The 23,275-nt window shown below is 40.1% G+C and overlaps 1 protein-coding gene across 1 annotated transcript; it reads right to left on the bottom strand.

Moving 5' to 3' along the window:
- Nucleotides 1–677: 677 nt before the first annotated feature.
- Nucleotides 678–12,122, bottom strand: pofut2 (protein O-fucosyltransferase 2). Its single transcript, XM_080785509.1, has 9 exons — nt 11,942–12,122; nt 10,099–10,352; nt 8,609–8,753; nt 7,023–7,133; nt 6,306–6,372; nt 6,023–6,148; nt 4,354–4,534; nt 3,195–3,318; nt 678–1,608 (listed from the first exon to the last, which is right to left on the bottom strand). Exons 1-9 carry the CDS (start codon nt 12,118–12,120, stop codon nt 1,455–1,457), a joined length of 1,341 nt encoding a protein of 446 aa, XP_080641635.1. The 5' UTR covers nt 12,121–12,122; the 3' UTR covers nt 678–1,454.
- Nucleotides 12,123–23,275: the final 11,153 nt, after the last annotated feature.

Genomic DNA, 23,275 nt, shown 5'->3' on the forward strand with positions numbered 1-23,275 from the left:
GTTATTCTAAATAGAGAAAATACTTCCGTGAACCAGGCAGAACCAGGGGAAGAGTGAGTGACGTCAGAACTTCAGCGCTCTATTAGCTTAATTTTCTTTACAATCAGACTCAAACCTTGAATATAATGAGAATAATTTTCTCCTAGAAAAAAAAATGCTAAAAATATTTTATACAAGGATGTAGGGCCTTCCTTATTAATTCAAACAATGTCATGTTGATATCCCATTTGTCAGCCAGTCTTGGTGGTGACAAAGACAAGTTATCCAAATGGAATGACTGAATGTGTCGAACCAGAAGTACATGTCTGGTAAGTGGTAATAAACCTCAAAGAACATTCCTACATGATGCCAGTATCCTTAAGTAATGATTTGATTCGAAGCCTGGAATCTTATCATTAACAATGTGAGTTTTAGATCAAAGTTTGTGAAAAACTTAATAAATACCCAAATGAATGCCCAAATGCTATAATGATTCAAGCTCTGCTAATAATGTTGATGTTTAAAATGTGAGCATTTAGTGATTTTTGTTTTCAAATCTCATCTCCACCTGACCTGGCAATGTGAAAACGATATTAGTGGCCAATGAAGTCATACTGTACATTCAACCCATGTCATAAGTCAGTGTCCAACACAGGACGGAAAGGTGTGTCACCTGGAATGAAAACAAGCTGGGCGTGTACTGAGAAACGTCATTTTAATGCCTGCCTTTTGTTGACAGGCCATGATGGCTCCTTTGTCTCTGCACCTTTCCTTTCAGGGACAGAAAGGGCAAAAACGTCAACAGTATGAATGAATGCAATGTCCAACAATATGTGTGCTTTCAACAAACACTGAGGAAATTGTACTGTAGCAGCACTTCAATGATATGACAAATAACTTTTTTTACACAGCATACATAAGCCATGTATCATATGTTCATATTGGTTGTCCACAAAAAGAAAATATTCAACAACTATGAGGCAAGTAAGAAGTCATGTCCACATATTTGAATAGTTGACAGCAGTTAGAAAATACTAATCTCTTGACAAATGTGAGACAAAGTTGAGATTTCCCTTTCAAAAAAATAGTACAAAAGCTGATATCTCATTCATTATCAATACTAGTGAGCGAGACACTTTTCCTTACCTTAACGGGCATATAGGAACATCTTAAAAGACACAATTACAGGGTAAAATTCTAATTCCCTCACTTTAAAACGACCCAGTGGATTAAAGTGTAGAACTTTAAAACTGTTTAACATCCCGGTAATTGCCATTTGACTACATGAGCTTTAGAGTTACAGTGGTCTACACAGGCCTGATTGCACAAATCTGAAAAAGATAAAAAGTAACAAAATACATTACAAAAAAACTGGTATCACATATTTTCTGACTGATTCACGTGAGAAGAATGTGTCTCTTCAATACTGCTTTTGGCACTTGTGTTCTGTGTAGAAGATTTTAAATTCTGTGAAATCAGTGGACTATTTTCCAGTGTGTGGGTTGTTCGCACTCTTTCTCATTGTCCCCACAGAAGCGATTGTACGTGGTTTTGGGGTCGAAACCCAGGATCTCCCTCTCTTCGTGGATTCGAAAAGAGAAGGTGGATACTGATGTCCCAATGAAGAACCTGGAAAGTTACAGTATAGTGACATCAGTGACAGTGACTATCAAGATGACATCAATACCGGGAACACATAAAAACATGTGATGTCTTCTAAGCCTCTACGGTATGAAGTCAGTAACGTCCAACTAGTTCATCAACTTCCAAGTTACTTGGAAAACAATTCAATTAAAATTGAAAGCTTTTTTTGTGTGACAAATATAAGGATCTAATTTCTTTTAACCCATTCTGTACGGGAACGCCTTTTGGTGTTTAACTATTGAAAAATAGCAGATCTACAAGCTCATAGCGCGCTACGAGCTTGTAGCTCTGCTATTTAAAAAAAAAATTGTGAAAATGCGGCACACATTTTTGAACATATATTCTTTCAGTAGACTTTTTATTTTATTTCGACGTCAGGCCTAGCACTCAGAGGGCGCCACTGGCCTAGCGGTTAAGGCGCATACCAAATATACACTCTAATGCGAGTCGCAGGTTTTTTTTTTTTTTGCTACGTGGCTCTCCCTGTCTTACTCAACTGTGTACTATCAATAAGATCAGAGCCCCAGGAACGGCCCAGGGCTCTACCGTAGTGTACTCTGTGCCACTTTACTCTGTGCTGTACTCTACTGGCCACTTTAGGTGTTGCAGCTGTCCGTGCTCAGACATACAGACCGAGATACTGTACATACATATTGCTGCATAATGGAGCGGTTAGGCACCGTTCAAAAAGGACAGCCGATACAAAAATAATATCTCCCTGAAAAGAAAACCCCCATGACCTTTCTGCAAATATCTAGGCCTATCTCTATTTTTTCAAAGATAGATAGAAAATAAATATAGTGTAGCAAATATTAGAGCCTATATGCCCCCCCCCCCTCCCGTAGTCTACTTGCACCTAATTCCATTAAAGGTTGGATTAAAGTTATATTAAGCTGTAAACATAGTCAATCTGAGCCCTAAAAATGCTTTAGACCGCATGTGTGTGTATGAGGACAATTTTGGATATTCGCTGACGTCACAACATGGGTGCCACTGGAGGCTAGCCACGGATGCTAAAAATAGCTAAGGAACGGTAAATAAAATCCTATAAATTCTGGATTAAATTAAATAAACACAAGATTAGTCATTTTGGCACACGAGGAAATTAATTAAATTAATATTATTAATTAAATTGCGGGTTCGGCATATATTGGGTTAATTTAGTTGACTAAGACTAAAATAATAATATTTTGATATTTAGTTGACAAAGACTAGAATACAACAAAACAATTTCAGATGACTGAAATAAGACTAAAACTGAAGGGTGTGTTCAAAAGACTAAGACTAAATCATACATTTCTGTCAAAATGTACACGGCTTTGTGTGCAACAAAAGATGTTTTGTCATGGCAATAAAGGCAATATATAAAAGGATATATTTAGTGCAATGTTTTTTTTCCAAAGGAGTCTTCTCCTTTGTTGTACAACAAAGGACATTTGAGTCTATGCATGCAATGCATGCATGTCGCAGAACACTGGTCCTGACCAACACCTTACCTCCCTGTAAATAAACTTGAATGTGTACATTATGTAACAAGGCATACGTGTAGAAAAGAAAGGGGAGGAATGTACCTGGCATGTGCGCAGATCCATTGGTCAATGATGGCCACTCCTCCATCTTTGAGCAGCTCCAGGTCTTCCCCGGTGGGTTCAAAGCGCACCATCTCTGGCAACATCCTCTTCAGAGATTCCAGCTCTGCAACACATGCAGAGGGCTGTTGTCAAAATACCGTCGTTACTGGGTTTCATGGAGTCAAACATGAAAGAATTACAGCAGGTAAATTGTGCAAATGCACGTTGCTGGCTGCGATAAATCTCCCACCAGCAACGTGCATGAGTCAATTCTATCTACGCTATGAAAGAGGGACCACATTCCAGGAGTTCTGACAGGAATGTCAGAAAATAATAGCGATGTCATTCCCGTTATGAATAATGTCATGGAGCTACAACAACAACATTCCGAGACATGACAAGAGTGTCAGCAAATAATAGAGCTGTTGTCGTGCAGAACACGGGTGTGGTGATAAATTATAAAGTGTTACTGACTGATGTCATCCTGACATTAGAAGAGCTACAACTAATGATCACTTTAATAATGGCTGCTAATCTGTTGATAATTATTTTGTATTATTAAATTATTAAACTTTGTGATTACCCAGATAGATATCTTGAAATTGCTCATTATGTATATTATATTTTCTAGTATTCAGAGAGCACCCGATCTACCCAAAATGTGTAACACACATTGAGGTGCCTCTAAACTACGCAGCCAAATTAGGCACAATTATGCCTGGTTAGGCAACCAGGCGTGGCAAAGATCTGCGTTCCGATGACCACATTTGTCTAGTTTATCCTGTATTCTGTATGAATTGGATAAAATTGGTATCTCAACCAGATTTCTTTTCCTGTTTTCTAAAGTGCTGGAGAGACAGCATATAAAGCTATTTAAGACCCGTATTGTGCTGAATATAAAACAACTCTGATTATAAGACAACACCTGATTATTCAAGTGGAAAAAGAACATTGAATGTCAAATAGTCATTCATGTCAAATAGGGTATTTAAAATAAGTAAAGTAGGCAATTGCATGGCACGTGAGAATATGAGAATGAGAACCAATCAAAATACCTGCTCAGCAAATATTGAAAAATGAATAGACGCTACGCAGACCTAGTGATACAGCTTGCCGACGCTGTACCAGAGTCGGCATTAGCCAAACCAACTGTCATTACCTTCCTCATCTGCATCCGTGGCAACAAAAACCCTGTCGATTTTGTGCTTTTTCATCAGGCTGCGGATCTTTTTGACTGCCCCTTTAAGGCTCGGCACATCCTCTCTGTGACCCCAGATGAAATCCTTCCTACGGAGGTGAACCCCCAGATAAGGTCCGCCTTCAGCGGAGCCCAGCTTGGCCTGGATATGAGCACAACAATACCACACACACACAGTGTCACCACCTCTTGATTACTGTGGAAAATAATTTTCAGTAACCCATTTAGAACTGAGTCGGATTCTAAAAACACATTCTAACCTAAGTTTTCTGAAAGAATATTTGCATTTTTGATTTAAATTTGTATTCTTTTTTTTTTTAAATCATGTTGCTATACATCGTCATTGTCAGGTGGAAACCTTGTATGTCAAACCTTTTCATTATTATTTTAAAACCGATTTAAAATAGGCTAGTGAAAGCAGATTAGCAGATTATTATAACATGCCCAGAATGAGGAAGCTAGTGTTCATGTGGATCTTGTATTATTATTTTGTATTAAACCTAAACCTGTGCACCTGTTGTTCTACATACAGCCAGCCAGTTGAAGAGATCTCAGATTGAGGCTTTGCTTTTATGAAATTTCCCAGACCATAAGATTCTTCTGAACATGAATTCTACTGCTAGTTTGACCAATTCAAACATTGAAGATAAGGCTGAAAATAGGCAAAGTGCTCCTTTTTATATCTATTATTGTGGAGCTTGACATTACAGAAAAATGGTTAGGGTTTATGCCTGATTTATACTTGGTTGCACACCCTGTCACACAAACAGAGCAACGCATTGCATTATGAGCTTGTAGATGAAAGCAATATGCCACAAGGGGTGTGAGGTTACCTTGTATTTTATAATGGCTGAGAGGCGTGGTGCAGAGTGCCTCCAACCCTTTAAGACATTATAAAATACAAGGTAATTTGTTTTAATCCAGATTGAACCAGATTGTATGTGAACATCACCTCAAAAACGATGCATAGCCACTTAGCTAATTGACCGAGACATTGCGAATGTGATCACTGATCAGCTGTTCACGGGGGAATAGGAGGCGCTTGCTGTGCGCGCCCGGAGTCACTCATTCACAGTCCTATGAGCGCGGACGGTGCTTCGTAGCCCACACGGCTTCGGCCAGGGTTGGTATGGAAATCAAGCGCTTCCCTTCCCTAGTTCAGCTACAGATATGTTGGATCACCAACATTAAAAAGCTTGGCTCCTACATAACACATATCTCACACTAGGTCGCAGCATGTGAATCTTTAAATCTATATTAGTACAGTATATGCATATTAATGGCACAAGCCCGTGGTGTTTCTTTACAAATTAATAAGGGCTGCTGGTTTACATATTTTTATGATGTAAGCTATGCCGTCTCCTGTCAAAAGGCAATATCGGTGGTAAACGAGTTAAGGTGTAGATTACCGTGTGATTTACTACGCAGTCTAATCAAAAACCAACCAATCAGAAACAAGTATTGGGACTAACCATTTTAGAACGGCTATTTTCAGTGCACTAAAGTATAAATCTTCCTTTTTTAGAGAAAGCCATTGTTTTATTGTTTATTAGCTTTTGCCTTGACAAAAGCTAGTCTTTTAATCCATGCAAAGAATGTACAGTTGGAATAGACAGGAGAACACTCTCACCTTCATACGGGTCCAGTCCTCGCTGTACACAGTGTGGTCACTGCTGTCTGTAGAGTTCAGGTACTTGGCTCTGAAGTCATCTCCTATGAGCCGCAGGTGTTTGGCAAAGACCATGCTGCGGCGAGTCTGGAACACAAAATAAGAAAACCATAATCAAAGGTACTGTGTCTCAAACTGGCCCAGGTAGATCAGCTATTGAATGAATATTGAGGACCCACTTATTAGGAGATCCTAACCCCCTGTTGAAGACCCAAATAACTATTAGAAGTGAGTTTAGACGTACATCCCAGTAGTCCTTCCCAGCATAGTGGTCATGGAGGACGGTCTCTGCTCTGTCCAGCATCACTGACCTGCAACCAAGAACCATGTATTATTATTACATTTTTGTCACCTTCGGTAAGTTCAGTGAACACATTCTATAAGAAGTGCAACAGTGAACAAGTTTGAAAGCCAGACTCCCTCTTGGCTACTCGGAGGTAGGTTGCTAGATGGCCACATGCAAGTTCCTTTACAAGTTACAACCATTTAAACAGCACAAATAATGCAGTTGCAAGGCAAACTCCACATGACATGAAACATCAAACCTGTTTTAAAGTCATTCAAAGTCAGTCAAGTCAAGTATGAATGAAGAAGATAAAGAATCAAGAAAAATGCATTTGTTGTAAAACATTGCACATTATATACAGGAGGTTGAGTGAACTAAAACTAAAATGCAAAATGTAATACATCCATAGAAAAGTGCAGTGGATACTGTAAACACATTGTAATTTGTGGAGTGATACTGATACACACACAGTCCAGGTGTGTGTTTACATCTTACAATGGGACTCCAATCAGAATCAAGCACCAGAACTATTCATTTTCAAAACTTTGCATGTGTGACTGGTGCGAAGACATCTCAAGGGCCCACAAAACATTCCCGCAGTCAGACATCATCAAGGAGTTTGACAGATTTTTCCACGTGGGATAATAAAGGTATCTAAAGGTTCCGATCACTCACGTCGATGTGATGTTGTTCTGAAGGATTGGGGCCATGATGGAGGCGTGGCCTTGAGCTGACGTACAGGTGACATTCCGAGCTCGCGTTTCCTCGTAGCCCCAGAACCAGCCCCTTAGGGACACAGAGATGAGATGGATGGGTTTTTTATTGATTGATTGAAATATTTATAAACCGTTTGCAGAATTACAGTACATTTCAAGCACAAACTCAATACAAAGACTGTTAACTGTGAGTGGACGACCCAATTAAGCATTACACTTGTTTACAAGAGGGTCCACCATGTTCAATTCATCAAAACATTTAGAGACGTACAAATAGACACTTCTATATAGTTAAAGAACAGAACAGGAATTCATCATAAAGGAAGCAAAAAGGGAAAAGAAACATATACAGTGAGGGGAAAAAGGGGGGGCGGTGGGGATTCAGATTACATTAAGTATGAAATAATTGTGATATTTCTAATTAAGCCGGTTCAAGGTCCATTTATCAGATCGGTTTCAAATTGCACATGTTAAAGATGAACCATCCATGTGTGCAAAGGTTGCAGACAATGCTCCACTGGGTTATTTGCTTAATACTATTTACCTTGTACAGAAATAGCTTAATTTATATAGCTTAATCATATTATTAGGAAACAGTCCATAACTTTTCTTTTTTTATGCAGTTTATATCCAAATACATTGGATTAAACCGATCAGCTCCAAGACATAGATTACCTTCAATGCTCTGCTACTAAAGTCAGACAAAACTCAAATTATTGTGCTTGGCCCTAAACATCTTAGAAACATTTTATCTAATGATATTGTTCTTTACTTAGCCTCCAGCACTACTGTAAGGAATGAAATAAGTGATCAGGATATGTACTTTAACCTTACAGTTAACTTAAAAGTATTATAATTCTAACACCTGTCTGTAGATATAGGAGATGATCCAATCACTCAGGTTACATCAACAACCTTCCTTGGTGTTATCCATGAAAGACTAAGCTGGACAAACCACATTAGCCATGTCTGTAAGAAAATATCTAAATCTTTTGGCATTATTGCCGTAGTCTGGTTAATCAAAATTGTCTCCCAACTCATTATTATAGCTTAATTTATCCATATCTTATTTATTGCAATATCATTTGTGGAGCTACTTATAATACACATCTTCACAAACTCCATATGTTGCAAAAAAGATTCTTCAGGATTGCCATTTGCCACATAGTGATCGGTCTGCTCATTCTGCCCCTCAATATTTTACCAATCTTAAATTTCAATACATACGAAACCTGCAACTTTATTTTCAAAGTATTGTTCCAGCCAGTTTCATTTCCTTTGCCATGTAAAGACTTTTTCCAGTTCAACAGTGATGTGCACCACTTCAATACGAGACAGGCAAATCATTTACATCTCCCAAAGTTCCGTACTGGTCTGTGTCAGTTCTCCATCAGATACAGCTATGGAACACCTATACAGCAATCTCATCTAATTCTACTTCATTAAATAATTTCAAACATAAATTCAGGACCCACTTAATTGACCAGTCACCAGATCATCAGATTATTTACACATGCACCCGTGGTGTTGAAGGTTCATTCTTACCTGTAATAGCCTTGTTTATCTTTAGAGTACATCAGTCTGTCAATGCAGGGCCTCTCGTCCACTTTCTCCTCCCATTTCCCATCCGTCCACCCCTCAGCGTAGTTCTGCAGCACTAGGACCTGGTCAATGAACGGACCGCCAGACTCTGGGCCAAACAGAGAAAGGAAACAAACACATTCACTGAGTAGTATGAGTACTAGTGAGTAAACACAGTACTGTCTACACACGATTTCTTTTTCGAATACCGTTTCTAGTGTAGACTTACTGGAGGTAATTTGTCAACTTTAAACCTGGGATCCATATTTTGGGTATGCTATTATAATAGAATATTTAGCAAAATGTTCACAAAAATAAATAACGCAAAGTAGCACATTGTACGTTTGTAGCTGTTTGTGCTATTCTTCCAGGACACTGTCATATGAAATAGGGTTTAAGGGGTTACATTGAAAACATCCTGATAGCCAAGTGGCTAAGTCCAGGGTAGGACATTTCCGGGAGGCCAATGAAGGACATGGCCATCGTTGCCGCTCAGTTTGGCCATGTTCCCTTCAAAGAAATGGCAGGCCCTGAGGTCACAGTGGCCTTAATGCCCTAGCTGACTGTACCACTTTCTCCCCTGTCTCTTTCTTGCCAATATGTAGACACCAGTGTCTCTTTCTTGCCGTATAGACTAGACACCAGTGTCATTTGTTGAGATTCTGAATTCTTAACTCCCCTCAGTCCCAATCTTTAAACCAATTCAGTTACTTTGATTTATGCAGGGCTGAGCATGGATCAGATTTTAAATACCAGAATTTAAATACCAGAATACCTTTCCTGCATGTCGCTACCAGATTTTCTCTCCCTTTTTCCAGTCTCTCTACACTATTATAGACTATCAATACAGGTAATCAATCCTGTTAATTTTCTGTGCTTTATACTAGGTTCTTTTTCCTTTCTTTTTTGTAGGCCTTAAGTCACCAATGTACACAGTTTTTAAATGTACAAATATCATTAAATAATAAATATATATATATTCTTTACATAATAGGTAGTTAAACAACTAGTCGACTAGTAAACTAGGCAACTAGTCAAAATCACTAGAAGTGAAAGCCCTACTTTATACACTTCTTATCATGTCAATCTTTGCTCACTGAGAAAATGTCTGAAGTGGGAACAACATGGTAGGTGAATTGTAAGACAGTTCATGACGGCTACAACAACAAACAGTTATTGTATTCTATTATCTATCTATTCTATCTACTTAGATGACTGTTGAGACAGATGGAGAATAGGGGCATGAGATGACTGATGGGACATGGTCAAGTACATTACATAAAAGAAGGGGTGGCAGCAAAAACAATGGTTCCTGGTTCGATACTCGGCTCCTCCTGGATTTGTGCGGAAGTGTCCTTGAGCAACTTCCGAACTGCTCCCGGTGAGTGTGGTTGAATGTAAATCACTTTGGACAAAGTAAATATATATAATTAAAAATGTATCATTTTACTCACCGGCAATGAATTCTTCATACTCGATGACGGGTACGTTGGCTTGCAGGCTTGTGAGGCTGAAGAACTCTCCCCAAGGGATGCGGACCTGGTGGATATCCGGGCTCTGCCAGTGGTATAGGCGGCCCCAGGGAGGTAGCACCAAGACCCAGTCATCTCCCCCCTTCCTCAGGCTCTTCACCAGAGACGCCATGCGGATGTACACATCCCGTCGCAAGTTGAAGCCCTCCGGAGGGTTAACGTCATACAGCAGGTACCTGAAAGTTAGGCATATCAACACAAGTGATGCATGTGCATAATCTCTATTGTTTAACTACGTGAACATCGTTAGCCTTAGGCTTAGATCGTTCAGTTCAATTAAGTTCAGTTCAGCAAATAAAAGTAATCTTTGTGGAACTTGTTATGAACCTGTGTCAGGAGATGATAACTGTGGCTGGAGAGAGAGAGAACTGGTCCAAACTATTGTAAAATGAACGGGGGCTTGTTTGTATTTCAAAATGCGGTCTGTGGTGCCTGCTTACTGACAGTTTTATCTTTATAGCAGATGCACAACATGCTGTATCCAATTAGGAAGGTATGGCCTGCCTGTAACATTAATAAAACAAGCTCATAAACTTCATTTGTTTTAATTGGCAGGTCACCTTTGTTTTTGTCTTTTGTGCCTTTATTGATAGTTACAGACAGTGTAAATGGACAGGAAAGATGGAGAGAGAGAAGGGGGGAGACATGCAGCAAAGGTCGTTATGAACGGGACGCAATTTGCAACTCTAGATTTTTTTATAATGTGATGAATCTAGTGTTGCAATACCCTCCATTGACTCCCCACTCATCCAATTTGCGTTTGCGATCTGCTTGTCTTAACGACAACTCACCAACATTGCAGCTGCAGTCCAAGCTTGAATTATCCTCTTTCAATCTGCCGAGCTTGTTTTTCATAAAAATCCCCCATAGACATGTTATAATTTATAAGCTAGTTTCTGTCAAGAAATTCTGTGCAAGTCATTCTTTTTATAAGTGTTGGAGTTTGAAAGCGCTCGTTTTAATTAAGGGGTCGCGCTGCTGCCTCCTGATTATATGCAGAGATGACATGCAGGACCGTTCAGTGACTTACGACGAGCGCTTCCAAACTCCAGCACTCCAACAAAGAATTACATGTCAACCGGGGATTTTTTATGAAAAACAAGCTCGGCAGATTTAAAAGAGGATAATTCAAGCTTGGACTACTGTTGGTGAGTTTAACGTTGTTTAAAACAAGCAGATCGCAAACGCAAATTGGATAAAAAAAATGGGGAGTCAATGGAGGGTATTGCAACTCTAGATTCATCACATTATAAAGAAAATCTAGAGTTGCAAATTGCGGCTAGCCAGAGCCTATAGCCTATGTTGCATGCGCCTGGACCACTAGGCCAGCGTTCTAAAAGTTCGTACATCATGTATTTTATTTTAATAAAATATTCAATCAATGAATTGTACGTCTCTAAATGTTTTGATGAATTGAACAAGGTGGACCCTGTTGTAAACAAGTGTAATGCTTAATTGGGTCGTCCACTCGTTAACAGTCTTTGTATTGAGTTTGTGCTTGAAATGTACTGTAATTCTGCAAACTGTTAATACATATTTCAATCAATCAATCAAATCAAGTCTGACTTTTGCTTTCGTATCTATGAAAGCAAAAATCAGACTTGATCAAATACAATCATCATTAATCCAAAGCTATAATGCCCCTCATTTATCATTTTAATCAAAACGGCGATCGCATTTTAAGTATACTGCAAATCATCCGATTGTTTACATCAAAAGCAATCACAACAGCTAATGTTAGCTAGCCCACAGCTAGCACTCTCACCGTAGGTCCCTGGCTGCAGCAATGGGCAGGGTGGCCGTGTGGCTCGCACTGAACACATTATCGGCGTGAACATCAACAACCGCTATAATACCTAAGAACACGGACAGGTAGATATCTATCAAAGACTGCACTGAACATTTAAATGACACTGGACTACGCGCTGGTGTATTATTCGCCATGTTTTTCTTTCTCCAGCCACGCACTTCCGGGGGAGAGCAACGCATCTGTGGTTGCATAGCAACTAAAATTGTTCATGTTCAGAGTTGGAGAGTGGTTTCACTTTCATCATTGAGTGTCACGTGACGTCCTCGATCTGGTCCATAGCCATATATAAATAAACCCACAGTTGTGCTGCTCAGCATCAGCTGCTGTTGTGTAAATAAAAGTGATAATTCCATTGTTTGTCCATTATTGTGGCCGTGCATAAAGTTCAGGACCGGTTCAACAAAACCATAGCACAACTCAAACCCCTCATTTTTCTAAGGTATAGAGGACAGAGTACAGCAACTTGCAATTGCAATGGGCCTGGTCTACAAGTCCAAGATACACCTTTTTGACACGTTTGTATCCGTCAAACAATATTATATTTGTTCTTGCTATGCCACAACAATGTGGAATGCCCTAACAGTCATAAAGAGCTGCACTTTATGAGCCACCAAAAGTATTTAAAATCATTGTTAAGATTAGATTGTGAATAATATCTAAAACATGTTTTTACATTATAATGAAAAAGTATATTTTTCGTTTAAAAAAAGAGTGCCACATGGACAGACAAATCACAGATTTTGTCCATGTATGGACATGTTGATGATGATCCCTGTAGCCTACTTCCCTGTGCTTGATTGCAAAGTAGGCCTATATGCAAACTGTCAATCAATCAATCAATCAATCAATCAATCAATCAAAATGGCAACAGGAAATGTTCATGTAGTGTAAAACAAAACAAAATCAGATATCCATGTTGGTTTCAAAATGTTTATGAAAAATGTTATTTATGTTTACCCTTGACAGACATGCTGTACTATAGTAGTTGAAACTGAAAGAAATATTTGTTTGTCTCACATAGGAGTCGTTGATGCTTCCAACCACAAGAGGGCAATGTCTGACCAGAGTAAGTCTACCTGAAAGCTCAATGAGGGGCAGGCCAGGCCACCCACACATTATTTAATAGTCTTCCACTAGTCTAGTGGCTCATTGTCCACCATTAGGTGAGTCATTGTTGTGTCTCAGTGAAGAACAGAGTGTAATGTCGTTGATGTGTCTGTGAAGAACAAACAGAGTGTAATGATGGTGGCACTTTGGTCATTGCGTGGTCTACATGTACTTATAGTTGGCTTGGCTAAGATCTTGCACAGAATAAACAACATTCATCATCATCTTGTCGCCTCTACACCAGGGGCTGCTTAGCTATAGCGCAGTGTTTCTCTAAGTGGGGTCCTTGAAGGGGTTCCAGGGGCAGGGGTCCCCAGTGAAATGTGTGAACCAAAATCTTGTTAACTTGAACCCTATGAATTGGCTATTTGAAAATAACCAATCTACAAGATCACTTGTTGCACTGTGATATATTGTGAGCTTAGATCTGCAAAGAAGAAAATGAACAGTTACAAATGTTTAGTTAATGGTAGCCAATAGGCGTGTGCGTGCGTGTGTGTGTGTGTGTGTGTGTGTGTGTGTGTGTGTGTGTGTGGACTCATATGCTACTGTGTTTGGGGTGTCGTCAGATTGGCCTGACCTCAATGACCTCTGTGTGAGAACTGGAGTATCTCTGTGCTGGGTTTGACCTGACTCTGAATTTGTAGCAGTTTCTGAGGACATTATTACCAACTGTTCGATCTCAGTAAGGAGTACTGTAATTGATACGGAACACCATACAGTATATCACCAGTCAATGCACGGAGGTACCTTGTAATGTTACAACAGCAAAAACAACAACAACACTGGACTGGTTTAAAACTACAGGGGAAGCTAGCTTGCCTTCCCGATGCAGACCACACCGTATCTCGTATACAATATTCAAGGTTTATGCAGTTGATGAGGATATTGTCACCTTTACAGTCAAAGCCAGATTACAGGTCCTTCCAACCAGACTCAATCTCTCTCTGTGGTACGTTTCCTCCTCATTGTCTGCACCATGACCACACTCCAGTTACAGAAATACTGTCACATATTCTTAATGGCTGCTAAGGGAATGTACATTGCTAGGCACGACAGAATTGTTGACCTATTAGCTAAGGACATACGTAAATTCACATGTTTCATCATCTGCCAAAATGTATAAGCACTCACGTGTTTCAACTGCCATGTTCATGCACAATAATGAAAATGATTCCTTCTCAGATGTCACAGCTAATACACCAGATATTGTTGTTGTTGATGAGGACAGTAGAGAAGTGACCATTTTGGAAGTGGCATGTACATTTGACCACAGTCTGGAAGAGGCATTCCTTACCAAGGTGCTTAAGTACCAGCGTCTTAAGGATGCTATTATACAGCTTGGCTACAAATGTAAACTACTTGTGTTCATATTTGGAAGCCTCTGTATATGTCCATAAATCAGTCGTGAGGGGCCTGCAGATTGCAGGCATGCCCAAGCCGAGAGCTAAGGCATCGGCAAAATTCTGTTCAGTGTCTGCAATAATTGGCAGTCGCCATATATGGAGAAGGCCATGCTTTCTGTTCCCGTGATCTGTATCCTGAAGCACTTGTTGTAGAGTTTTTTCACTATTGTTTGGGTTCAAGAATTTCTTGTAAAATATGAATGCAAATAAAGGTGTGTGCGTGCGTGCGTGCGTGCGTGCGAAGCCAAGAATCGTTGTTCCTCTATATTCCAGTATTGTTCTAATCATCATGTTATTTTCTTAGTTGTATAATTAGGCCAGCTGGTGCTCAATGTGGAGTGGTCATACAGATTAAATGAAGAGAATAGGTCAGTCTGTCAGCCTCATCTCACCTCTTTGGGTGTGAACTGGTGCAGTTTGCGCCAGGTAAGCATACGGAAACAGAAGGATTCCTCGCTGCTATTTATGTTGCAATTCCCAAAATACAAATAGCCGTAAACGCTTGACAGCATTTTTGCTGTGAATCACATTCCAACTGCCTGTTGTCTCGGTCTCAGAACCCTCTTGTAGTTGGATTTTGTAGTGTGACTTGGAATAGTTTTGTCTATTAATTGTCATTCAGTTGCCCAATTCACATTCAAATCTATTTGATCGGATAAGTATAAACATATACAAGGAATATTGATACATTTATTTGTACAGCACTTAAACTGTTTGCCAATGGTAAATAACTTGAAAAAAAAATGAAACATGAAAAATGATGATAAATGATAAATGATGATGAATGATAAATTATGACAAATGACAAATTATGATAAATGATAAATTATGATAAATTATAAATTATGATAAGTGATAAATGAAAAAGGATAAATGATAAATTATGAATGATGAATGAAAAATGATGATAAATGATAAATGATGATGAATGATAAATGATGATAAATGATAAATGATAAATTATGATACATGATAAATTATGATACATGGTAAATGATAAATGATAAATGATGATTAATGATAAATTATGATCAATTATAAATGATGATAAATGATGATAAATGATGAATGATGAATGATAAATGATAAATGATAAATGATAAATGATAAATGATAAATGATAAATGATATTAATGAATTGCATTTTTATTTTATTATCATTTAGCCCACATGAATGCCCAAATCTGGGCCATGTTGTTGACCAGTTTGTCCTGTAGATGGCAGCAGCGTAAAAGGAAAGAGCCTGTGGCGCCAGCCCACATCCATTATTAGCCCATCACCATAATAGGCTACTGAGTCTGGCCTGTCCTGCTCAGACACCCCATTAATAACTTGAGCAATGCTCTCTCTCCACCTCATCCCAAAGTCTCACTTGACACGCCTGGCCTCTCCTGAACTCCTGACCTGCCCGTAATTTGCAGTGTAAGCTATCCAATTTACAACACCTTGATTCAAGGACACACACACACACACACACTAACAATTATTCACCACTGCACTGCAGTCTGCATACGTGGGCGAAGGAGAGAGCTCTGATGATTCTGTCCTGTCTAATTATTTTAGCTGCAGCCTGCAGTGACATCATCACACCCTATAGCAACGTTTTTGGCTGGGGACCCCCGGAAATGTTTGGCTAAGCCTTTTGTCTTGAATGTACAAACACTCAAAACTGGGCATATATTATTGAAAATAATCTGGGAACACACCAAAATAATTTGGTGACCCCCAGAGGGGTCGTGACCCCCAGGTTGAGAACCCCTGTACAAGGATTCCCAAACCATTCAGGCTGCAACCTGCAATCATCACCTATAGATCTGCATATATGGAGCCGGCCAGCAACTCTACATCTGACCTCAAACCCTTAGATCTCCATATATGGAGTTGACCTGTTCTGACATTCCATATGTTGATCCTTACCCACCCGTCCTTCCTCGCTTCCTCTTCGATGTCTCCCTTTTGACTGATACCTATCCATTCAAACTCTAGACGAGCCCGCCCCAAAGTTATTAATGCAGCTGCACCCTAAGACTAGAGTTCTTATACAGGCCCGAAAATTGAGGCCGGCCCTACCTGGACCCTCATCAAACCCTGTACACTCAAGACACTGCTCCCACTGCCACCCTTAGATCTCCATATATGGAGCTGACTTATGTTCTGACATTCCATATGTTGATCTGACCTCATCAAACCCTGTAAACCCAAGACATGCTCCATATATGGCCAGTAAAGAATTAATTCCATATGTTGATTTGACCCCCCATGCCAAAGCGCCAGAGCTCGCCCAGCAGTCTGCCGTCACCCATGCAGGCGGATGTGTGAGCGCGACCTCACACCTTTAGGGCGAGGTCGCTTCTCTCCCTCAGGGCGCCTTACTGGTACCCTGTCATACACGTATACTGTATGTTGGTTTGTTAATAACATTAAGCTAATCATCTGGGAACCCCCAAAATGATTTGGGACCCCCCCAGTTTGGGAACCCTTGCCCTAGTAGTTTGATTGGTTGATTGATTGAATACGTTATTTGTGTGGACTAGCCTCGATACCCAGGCTTTCATTTCGTCTGCGCGAAGGTGTGGACAAGCACAGGGAAGTTCAGTACAATACAAGGTCTGCTGGATTTATCCAATAAAGCCTATGGCATGTTACTTGCGCAAGCAGAGCGCGCAAGTACTAGTTTCGCCCAGGACGATATTCGATGCGTATGCACTGTCCCAGCAAATTACCTAATGACTACTTGTGACTGATACGCATCAAAAGTGACGCAAAGTAACCACAGTATAACCGCTAATCAACTTACAAATTACATATAGAGGCATTTCCTTTAATCCACCCGACACTATCGACATATACGTCACCATCGAAGGCATTGGGTCCTTTAATCCACATCTTTATTACGTCATCATTGAGAGCTAGTTATACCAGTTATACCCTGACGTCATATGCTGGGACGGTGCATATGCATCAAAAGTGGTGCAAAGTAACCACAGTATACCACTAATCAACTTACAAATTACATATACATATACACAGAGGCATTTAGTATTAATATCACTATAGTCCAAGTTTAAGTAAATTTAAAGCAATTGACAATTTAAAATAATTAAATAATTATACTGTATACGTGATAGTTTATATACCTTTTCTTTTCATCGGATATCGATGATTTATTTTTCTTTGAAAAGGGATCCAGAATAATTCTAAATCGATACAACTGTTTATTTTATAGATAGAAACTTTTTTTGCATAAAGTAGGTAGGTAGCAAATAGCTAAACCTAATAATTCAACATTTCAAACGTTCCTTCACAGAGAAGCTGAGATTTGACAGTTTGTAGCGGTCGACAGTACTTGCGCGCTACCTCTGCTTGCGCACTAGTAGGCCATTTAGAGTTCAGAGTATGGGTTTTATGGGTAAGTCTCCCATTGGCATAGAGGCAGCCTATAGAGCCAATCCTGCCAAAGTGTCCACTATGGCCGCTACTAGACGTAGTAGCAAATGTAGTCCAGGCGCTTACCACTACTCAATGCTGACCTGTGTTGTTTGCACCTCCAAGACTTATGCTTGACTCAACCGTATCTGTGTCTCAAGGTCAGGGAAGAGTTCATTTATACAAAGGTGTCGTAAGCCGAAAATAGCTGATCCACAAGCTCACACAGCTAGTGAACACTGGGGAGAGATAAACATAGGCATATATGCTGACGGGCACGCACACACTCACGCACGCGCGCACACACACACACACACACACACACACACACACACACACACACACACACACACACACACACACACACACACACACACACACACACACACACACGCGCACGCGCACGCGCGCGCGCACACACACACACACACACACACACACACACACACACACACACACACACACACACACACACACACACACACACACACACACACAGTATATCGTTTTGAACTAATGGCACTTCAATGAAGTAGACCTGGCATATATATATATATATATATATATATATATATATATATATACACACACCGGTATAATAACTGATTACGATGTTTACAGTTGTGTCAATTAATCAACAAGCACCCTCTGCTCTGCTCTGGTGGCAGTTCACTCTGGTGAGGCCCAAGTCATCCCCCCTCCCAAAAAACAAGAAAACTGCTCCGGTGCCTTTGAGAAGTCCTGAGCAATTCCATCACCGTCCGCGGCAGGATGAGCCTGCTCCGGTGAGTGGACACTGAGCATTCGTCAGCAAACATCCGCCACAGCGAGATGGGAATCGGTGGCAGCCATTTCCCCCTAATGGGAAACAATTACACACTCAGTGGCTTCTTCAGTGACTTCTGATGAGACTCATTCACTGAGGAAGTAGCCACGTAATCATGTGTACGTAATGTGCTAATGCTGCTTATTGCTCAGTGAGTGGAACTCACGCAGAGCCATGCAGTCACCGCCCCATGTTGGTTCTCTAGTGCAGTGGTTCCTCAAAGTGGGGCCTGGGGACCACAACGGGTCCTTGAGAGGAGGTTCCAGGGGGTCCACAGCAAAATGAGGAACACTTTTAAACACTTTTGTCTGTTTCCGAAAAAATGTGGACACATTTCCTAATGAGGTCCTTGGCACAAAATATTTCCAGATGGGGTGCCAAATACATATCAATTTAGGGGTCATTGACATGACATTTTTTGCTCTAGCGGTCTGACGTACAACATAATGTGCAAATTCTTGGAGATGCAAGGAAGATGTAATGTATCCATGTACTGTCCATGGCAGCTGTGGTAACTGCATTCTGTAACTGTACTCACAAATTCCCAACATGTTTTACATGTATGGCAATAAAGGCTTCTGATTCTGATTCTGAGAGGGAAACACTTGGAATTCTGGAGAAGAAAAATCTATACCATCAGTGTAATTTCGGCGTTGTTCATGTCAGTCCTGTCTAGAGCAAGGGTTCCGAAACGTTTCAAGCTCACAACACAGGCGTTGTGAGCTTGTAGATGTAGATCATCTATTTTCACAATGGTTGTCTCTTTCTTATGTAATCTATTATTACATTTGGGAGAATTCAATGGCCACATATTTGTGCCCATGGAGTGCACAACGTTGTGCGGCAGTTTAGGTGGCCAAGTCATCACGTATGCGGATCGATTAGGGCAGTGGTGGCCGAACGGTTTGCGGAGCGGTCTTGATACCGGAAGGTCACTAGTTCATATCCCCGGACCGGCACGTTAAAATTACCACTGCTGAAGTGCCCTTGAGCAAGGCATTGAACCCCTACCATGAAATGTTCTATGAGCAGGGCCTGGCTGTAAACAAGTTCTTGAGCTTAGTCCAGTTACCCTGGGTAAACATATAACTTTGCTTTGCTTTGCTTTATGTGGAAGTGCCGTTCACGCCTGTTCTTTGTCGCCGTGATACGTCACCTCTGCGTCTTCATCCCAGCGTTGTGGGGTCTGTGACTACTGGCCAATCACAGCACGGCTTTCCTACATCCAGCTTTTGCAGTTCTCTCACTCAGTGTTTAAAGCGAAAGTGCTCTTTTTCGCATCGAACAAGGGAAAGGTACTCAGCACGGACAAAAGACGGTCAGTGCCAAAGGCAAATTACTGTCTGCCTTCGTTCAAAATGTACGGCATGTGTGTTTGTCTCACTAGGACACATGATATTCACGGAGAAAAAACTAAAACATGGACCGCATGGCGTTAGCCACGTTCTAGTATTAACAAAGTCATGAAATTGTAACTTTAGAAATGTGCAGATACCCGGCATATACACTTATACTGTATGTTGGTTTGTTTACTGTTCAGAAAACTACGCTAATCATCTGGGGACCCCCCAAAACATTTTGGGGACTCCCCTGGGGCTGGGGGTTCCGACCTTCAGACTGGGAACCAACTTCTAGAGTTATGAACGGCTCTTTCCTAAAGATTGAAGCCATGCAACAAGTATTCCACAGCCAGGATGATTTTACAGAAATATGACCTCAGACAATCTTTGACTGAATCTAAATAGGCTTCCACCAGGACCTCTGTACAAGAATCATATCACAGAGGGAATAAATCATTTTCAGACTATTGCTGCTGTAGGGTGAAAGAGTCATAAAACAAATTTTGAGATTATTATATGGTGCCAGAGGATTTTTGTGATGAGTACGTTTTATTACCATAGAAACTGGACCACTAATAGCCAGTGTAATTTGTACAAACTGAAAAATCCATACAGTAGGCAATTTGTACTTAATTTCAGACCGGGGTGAATGAGTATTGAGTATGTATACTCTTCATACAGTATGCTTAGACAGATTGTAATCAATGCTCTTTTCTCCAAATGGATTCAAATGTTGAACTAATCTATAATCTCTATAAACTAATCTATAGGCTTTATCTGATCGTAAAATCATCAGGGACATAAATGGCCGATTATGAAACACATTGTCAAACGGCGATGCACATGGCAGGTCCACCAGCCACCTGTCTGTGATGCATTCCTATGAGGAAGCATCGTTGATTACAGTCTAGAACAGTGGTTTTCAACCTGTGGGTCGGGACCCCCAAGGGGGTCCACTCCCCCACATGATTTCAGATGACAGTAAAGGGACAATTTAGGGACTGTTGAGAACATTATAATGGCAAAACAAATAATTACTGCATCAACAAACTGTACTATAAAACTGGATAAACATTTGGCCACATTGTCAATAAGAAATAGGCAACAATTGTGAAACCGACTGATCAGCTATATGTTCACAATATTTAACTGTGGAACCAAGTCAAACTAACTATAAGCATTTTGATAATCTACTGTATGCATTCTGAGCACATTGTGAGCATGTAGATCTGCTGCTTGTTGATAATCTATGCATGCTGAGCACATTGTGAGCATGTAGATCTGCTATTTTAAGCACACGACACCGTTGCACGGAATATAAATTAACACATAAACACTATTAGGCTATACGTATAGTTACCCGTGGTCCCTCAGGACTCTATAGGACTGCGCCTTCATTCCTTCAACAAACTCTTCACCAACATGACACATGAGCTAGGTCTGCTGTTTTTACCAAATGTTTCCCCAGAATAGGGATTCTAAGGTTCATGTGGTTAAAGGGGAATTCCACTCATTTTCAACATTTTACCTCCAGTTCTAGGAAACACAGAATGGGGACTGGGGACTTTTTTTTAATACATTCCACACAACAGCTCAAAGGTATATTAATGACATAGTAAAATGTTGAAAATGAGTGGTATTCCCCTTTAAGCATACCTGTATCAATGATCTGTGGGAGCTGAAATTATGTTCCCCTGCAATTTGCAATCTACTGTTTTGCATCATCATTAGCCTATACTTAACCTGTGTCACATTCGTTATGCAAGCTGGTGGAACAAACCCAGTGGTGGAAAAAATCCTAGAATATCCTACTCGTGCAAGTAAGAGGTATGACGATTAATATAAATATTGCTCTATTAGAAGTAAGATTATCTGTGTTGAAAATGTACAAAAGTAGCGCTTTTGATGTCAACTGAGTAGTTTAGTTACACCATGAAACATGAAAGGGGCAACGTGACATCTTGAGGAGGTAGAGTGGCCGTCTTCAATCCCCTGCTCCTCCTGGCTCTGACTCAAAGTGTACTTGAGCAAGACACTGAATGCCTAACTGCTCCCACATGAACAGATTTGGTCCGCCAAAGCTCTGCCAACGGTTTACTCCACCGTCCATCGGTGTGTGAATGTGTGTGTGTGTGTGTGTGTGTGTGTGTGTGTGTGTGTGTGTGTGTGTGTGTGTGTGTGTGTGTGTGTGTGTGTGTGTGTGTGTGTGTGTGTGTGTGAATATAGGTGAAATACTTCTATATAAATGCAGTCCATTTACCAATTAATCATTTCAGTATGAATACGTCATCCACTGATAATGTTTTATTGATAATCTCACAGCACGTCACAAAGAGATTTGGTGTAGAGGGGGAAAAGGAGTGGACCAAGTACAGAGCCGACCCTATAGTCAACTAAGTACTACGTAATACAGATGTAAGTGTGTAAGTGGTTAAGAGAAAGTAGAAATTGCATAATGTACCAAAATGAAAAACATACTGCTATACTACTACTACTACTACTACTGTATTATAATACATTATAACCAGCAATTATTATTATCATTATTATTATTATTATATTATTTAATATTTGATTATTTGTTTGTTAATCTAGCTTCCATTTATATATTATGAACTGTTTATTTATTGTTGTATCTAAATATATCGCCTGTCTGTCATATAATGATAAAGGAAGGTAGTCCGCAACCCGTGTGGGTCTTCGTCAGGTATAATGATATTATGGCATCATCATGCCAGCCTATATTTCTCTCATCTCACTGTTTGACACCCTGATCTTATACCCCCATATCAACCCATAAAACTCCCCCATTCATTATTATTTGTCACCTACAGTAAGTTTATGTTTGATCAAATGTCTTACTTGTTTGCTTCTCCTTTGTTTTATTTTTTCTGTTCTGATTTGTTTTGTTCTTTTCCCCTGTACATAACATGTCTAAAATAGTACTCACATTTCCATTTCTTTATTGGCACACACCAAAAAGGAACGCTTACGCGTTTCGGCTATGCTCTGATGAAGGCTGCATATAGCCGAAACATGTAAGCGTTTTCCTTTTTGGTGTGTGCCAATAAAGAAATGGAAATGTGAGTACTTTGTCCAACGTTTGTTTAATTTTTGGATGTGCTACCTTTTTGGAATTTTTTTAATTCCTATTTTTTGATGTATACTGGATTTGGTTTTGGCA

Source organism: Protomyctophum bolini (assembly GCF_963924005.1).
Source record: "Protomyctophum bolini genome assembly, chromosome: 16".
NCBI lineage: Eukaryota > Metazoa > Chordata > Actinopteri > Myctophiformes > Myctophidae > Protomyctophum > Protomyctophum bolini.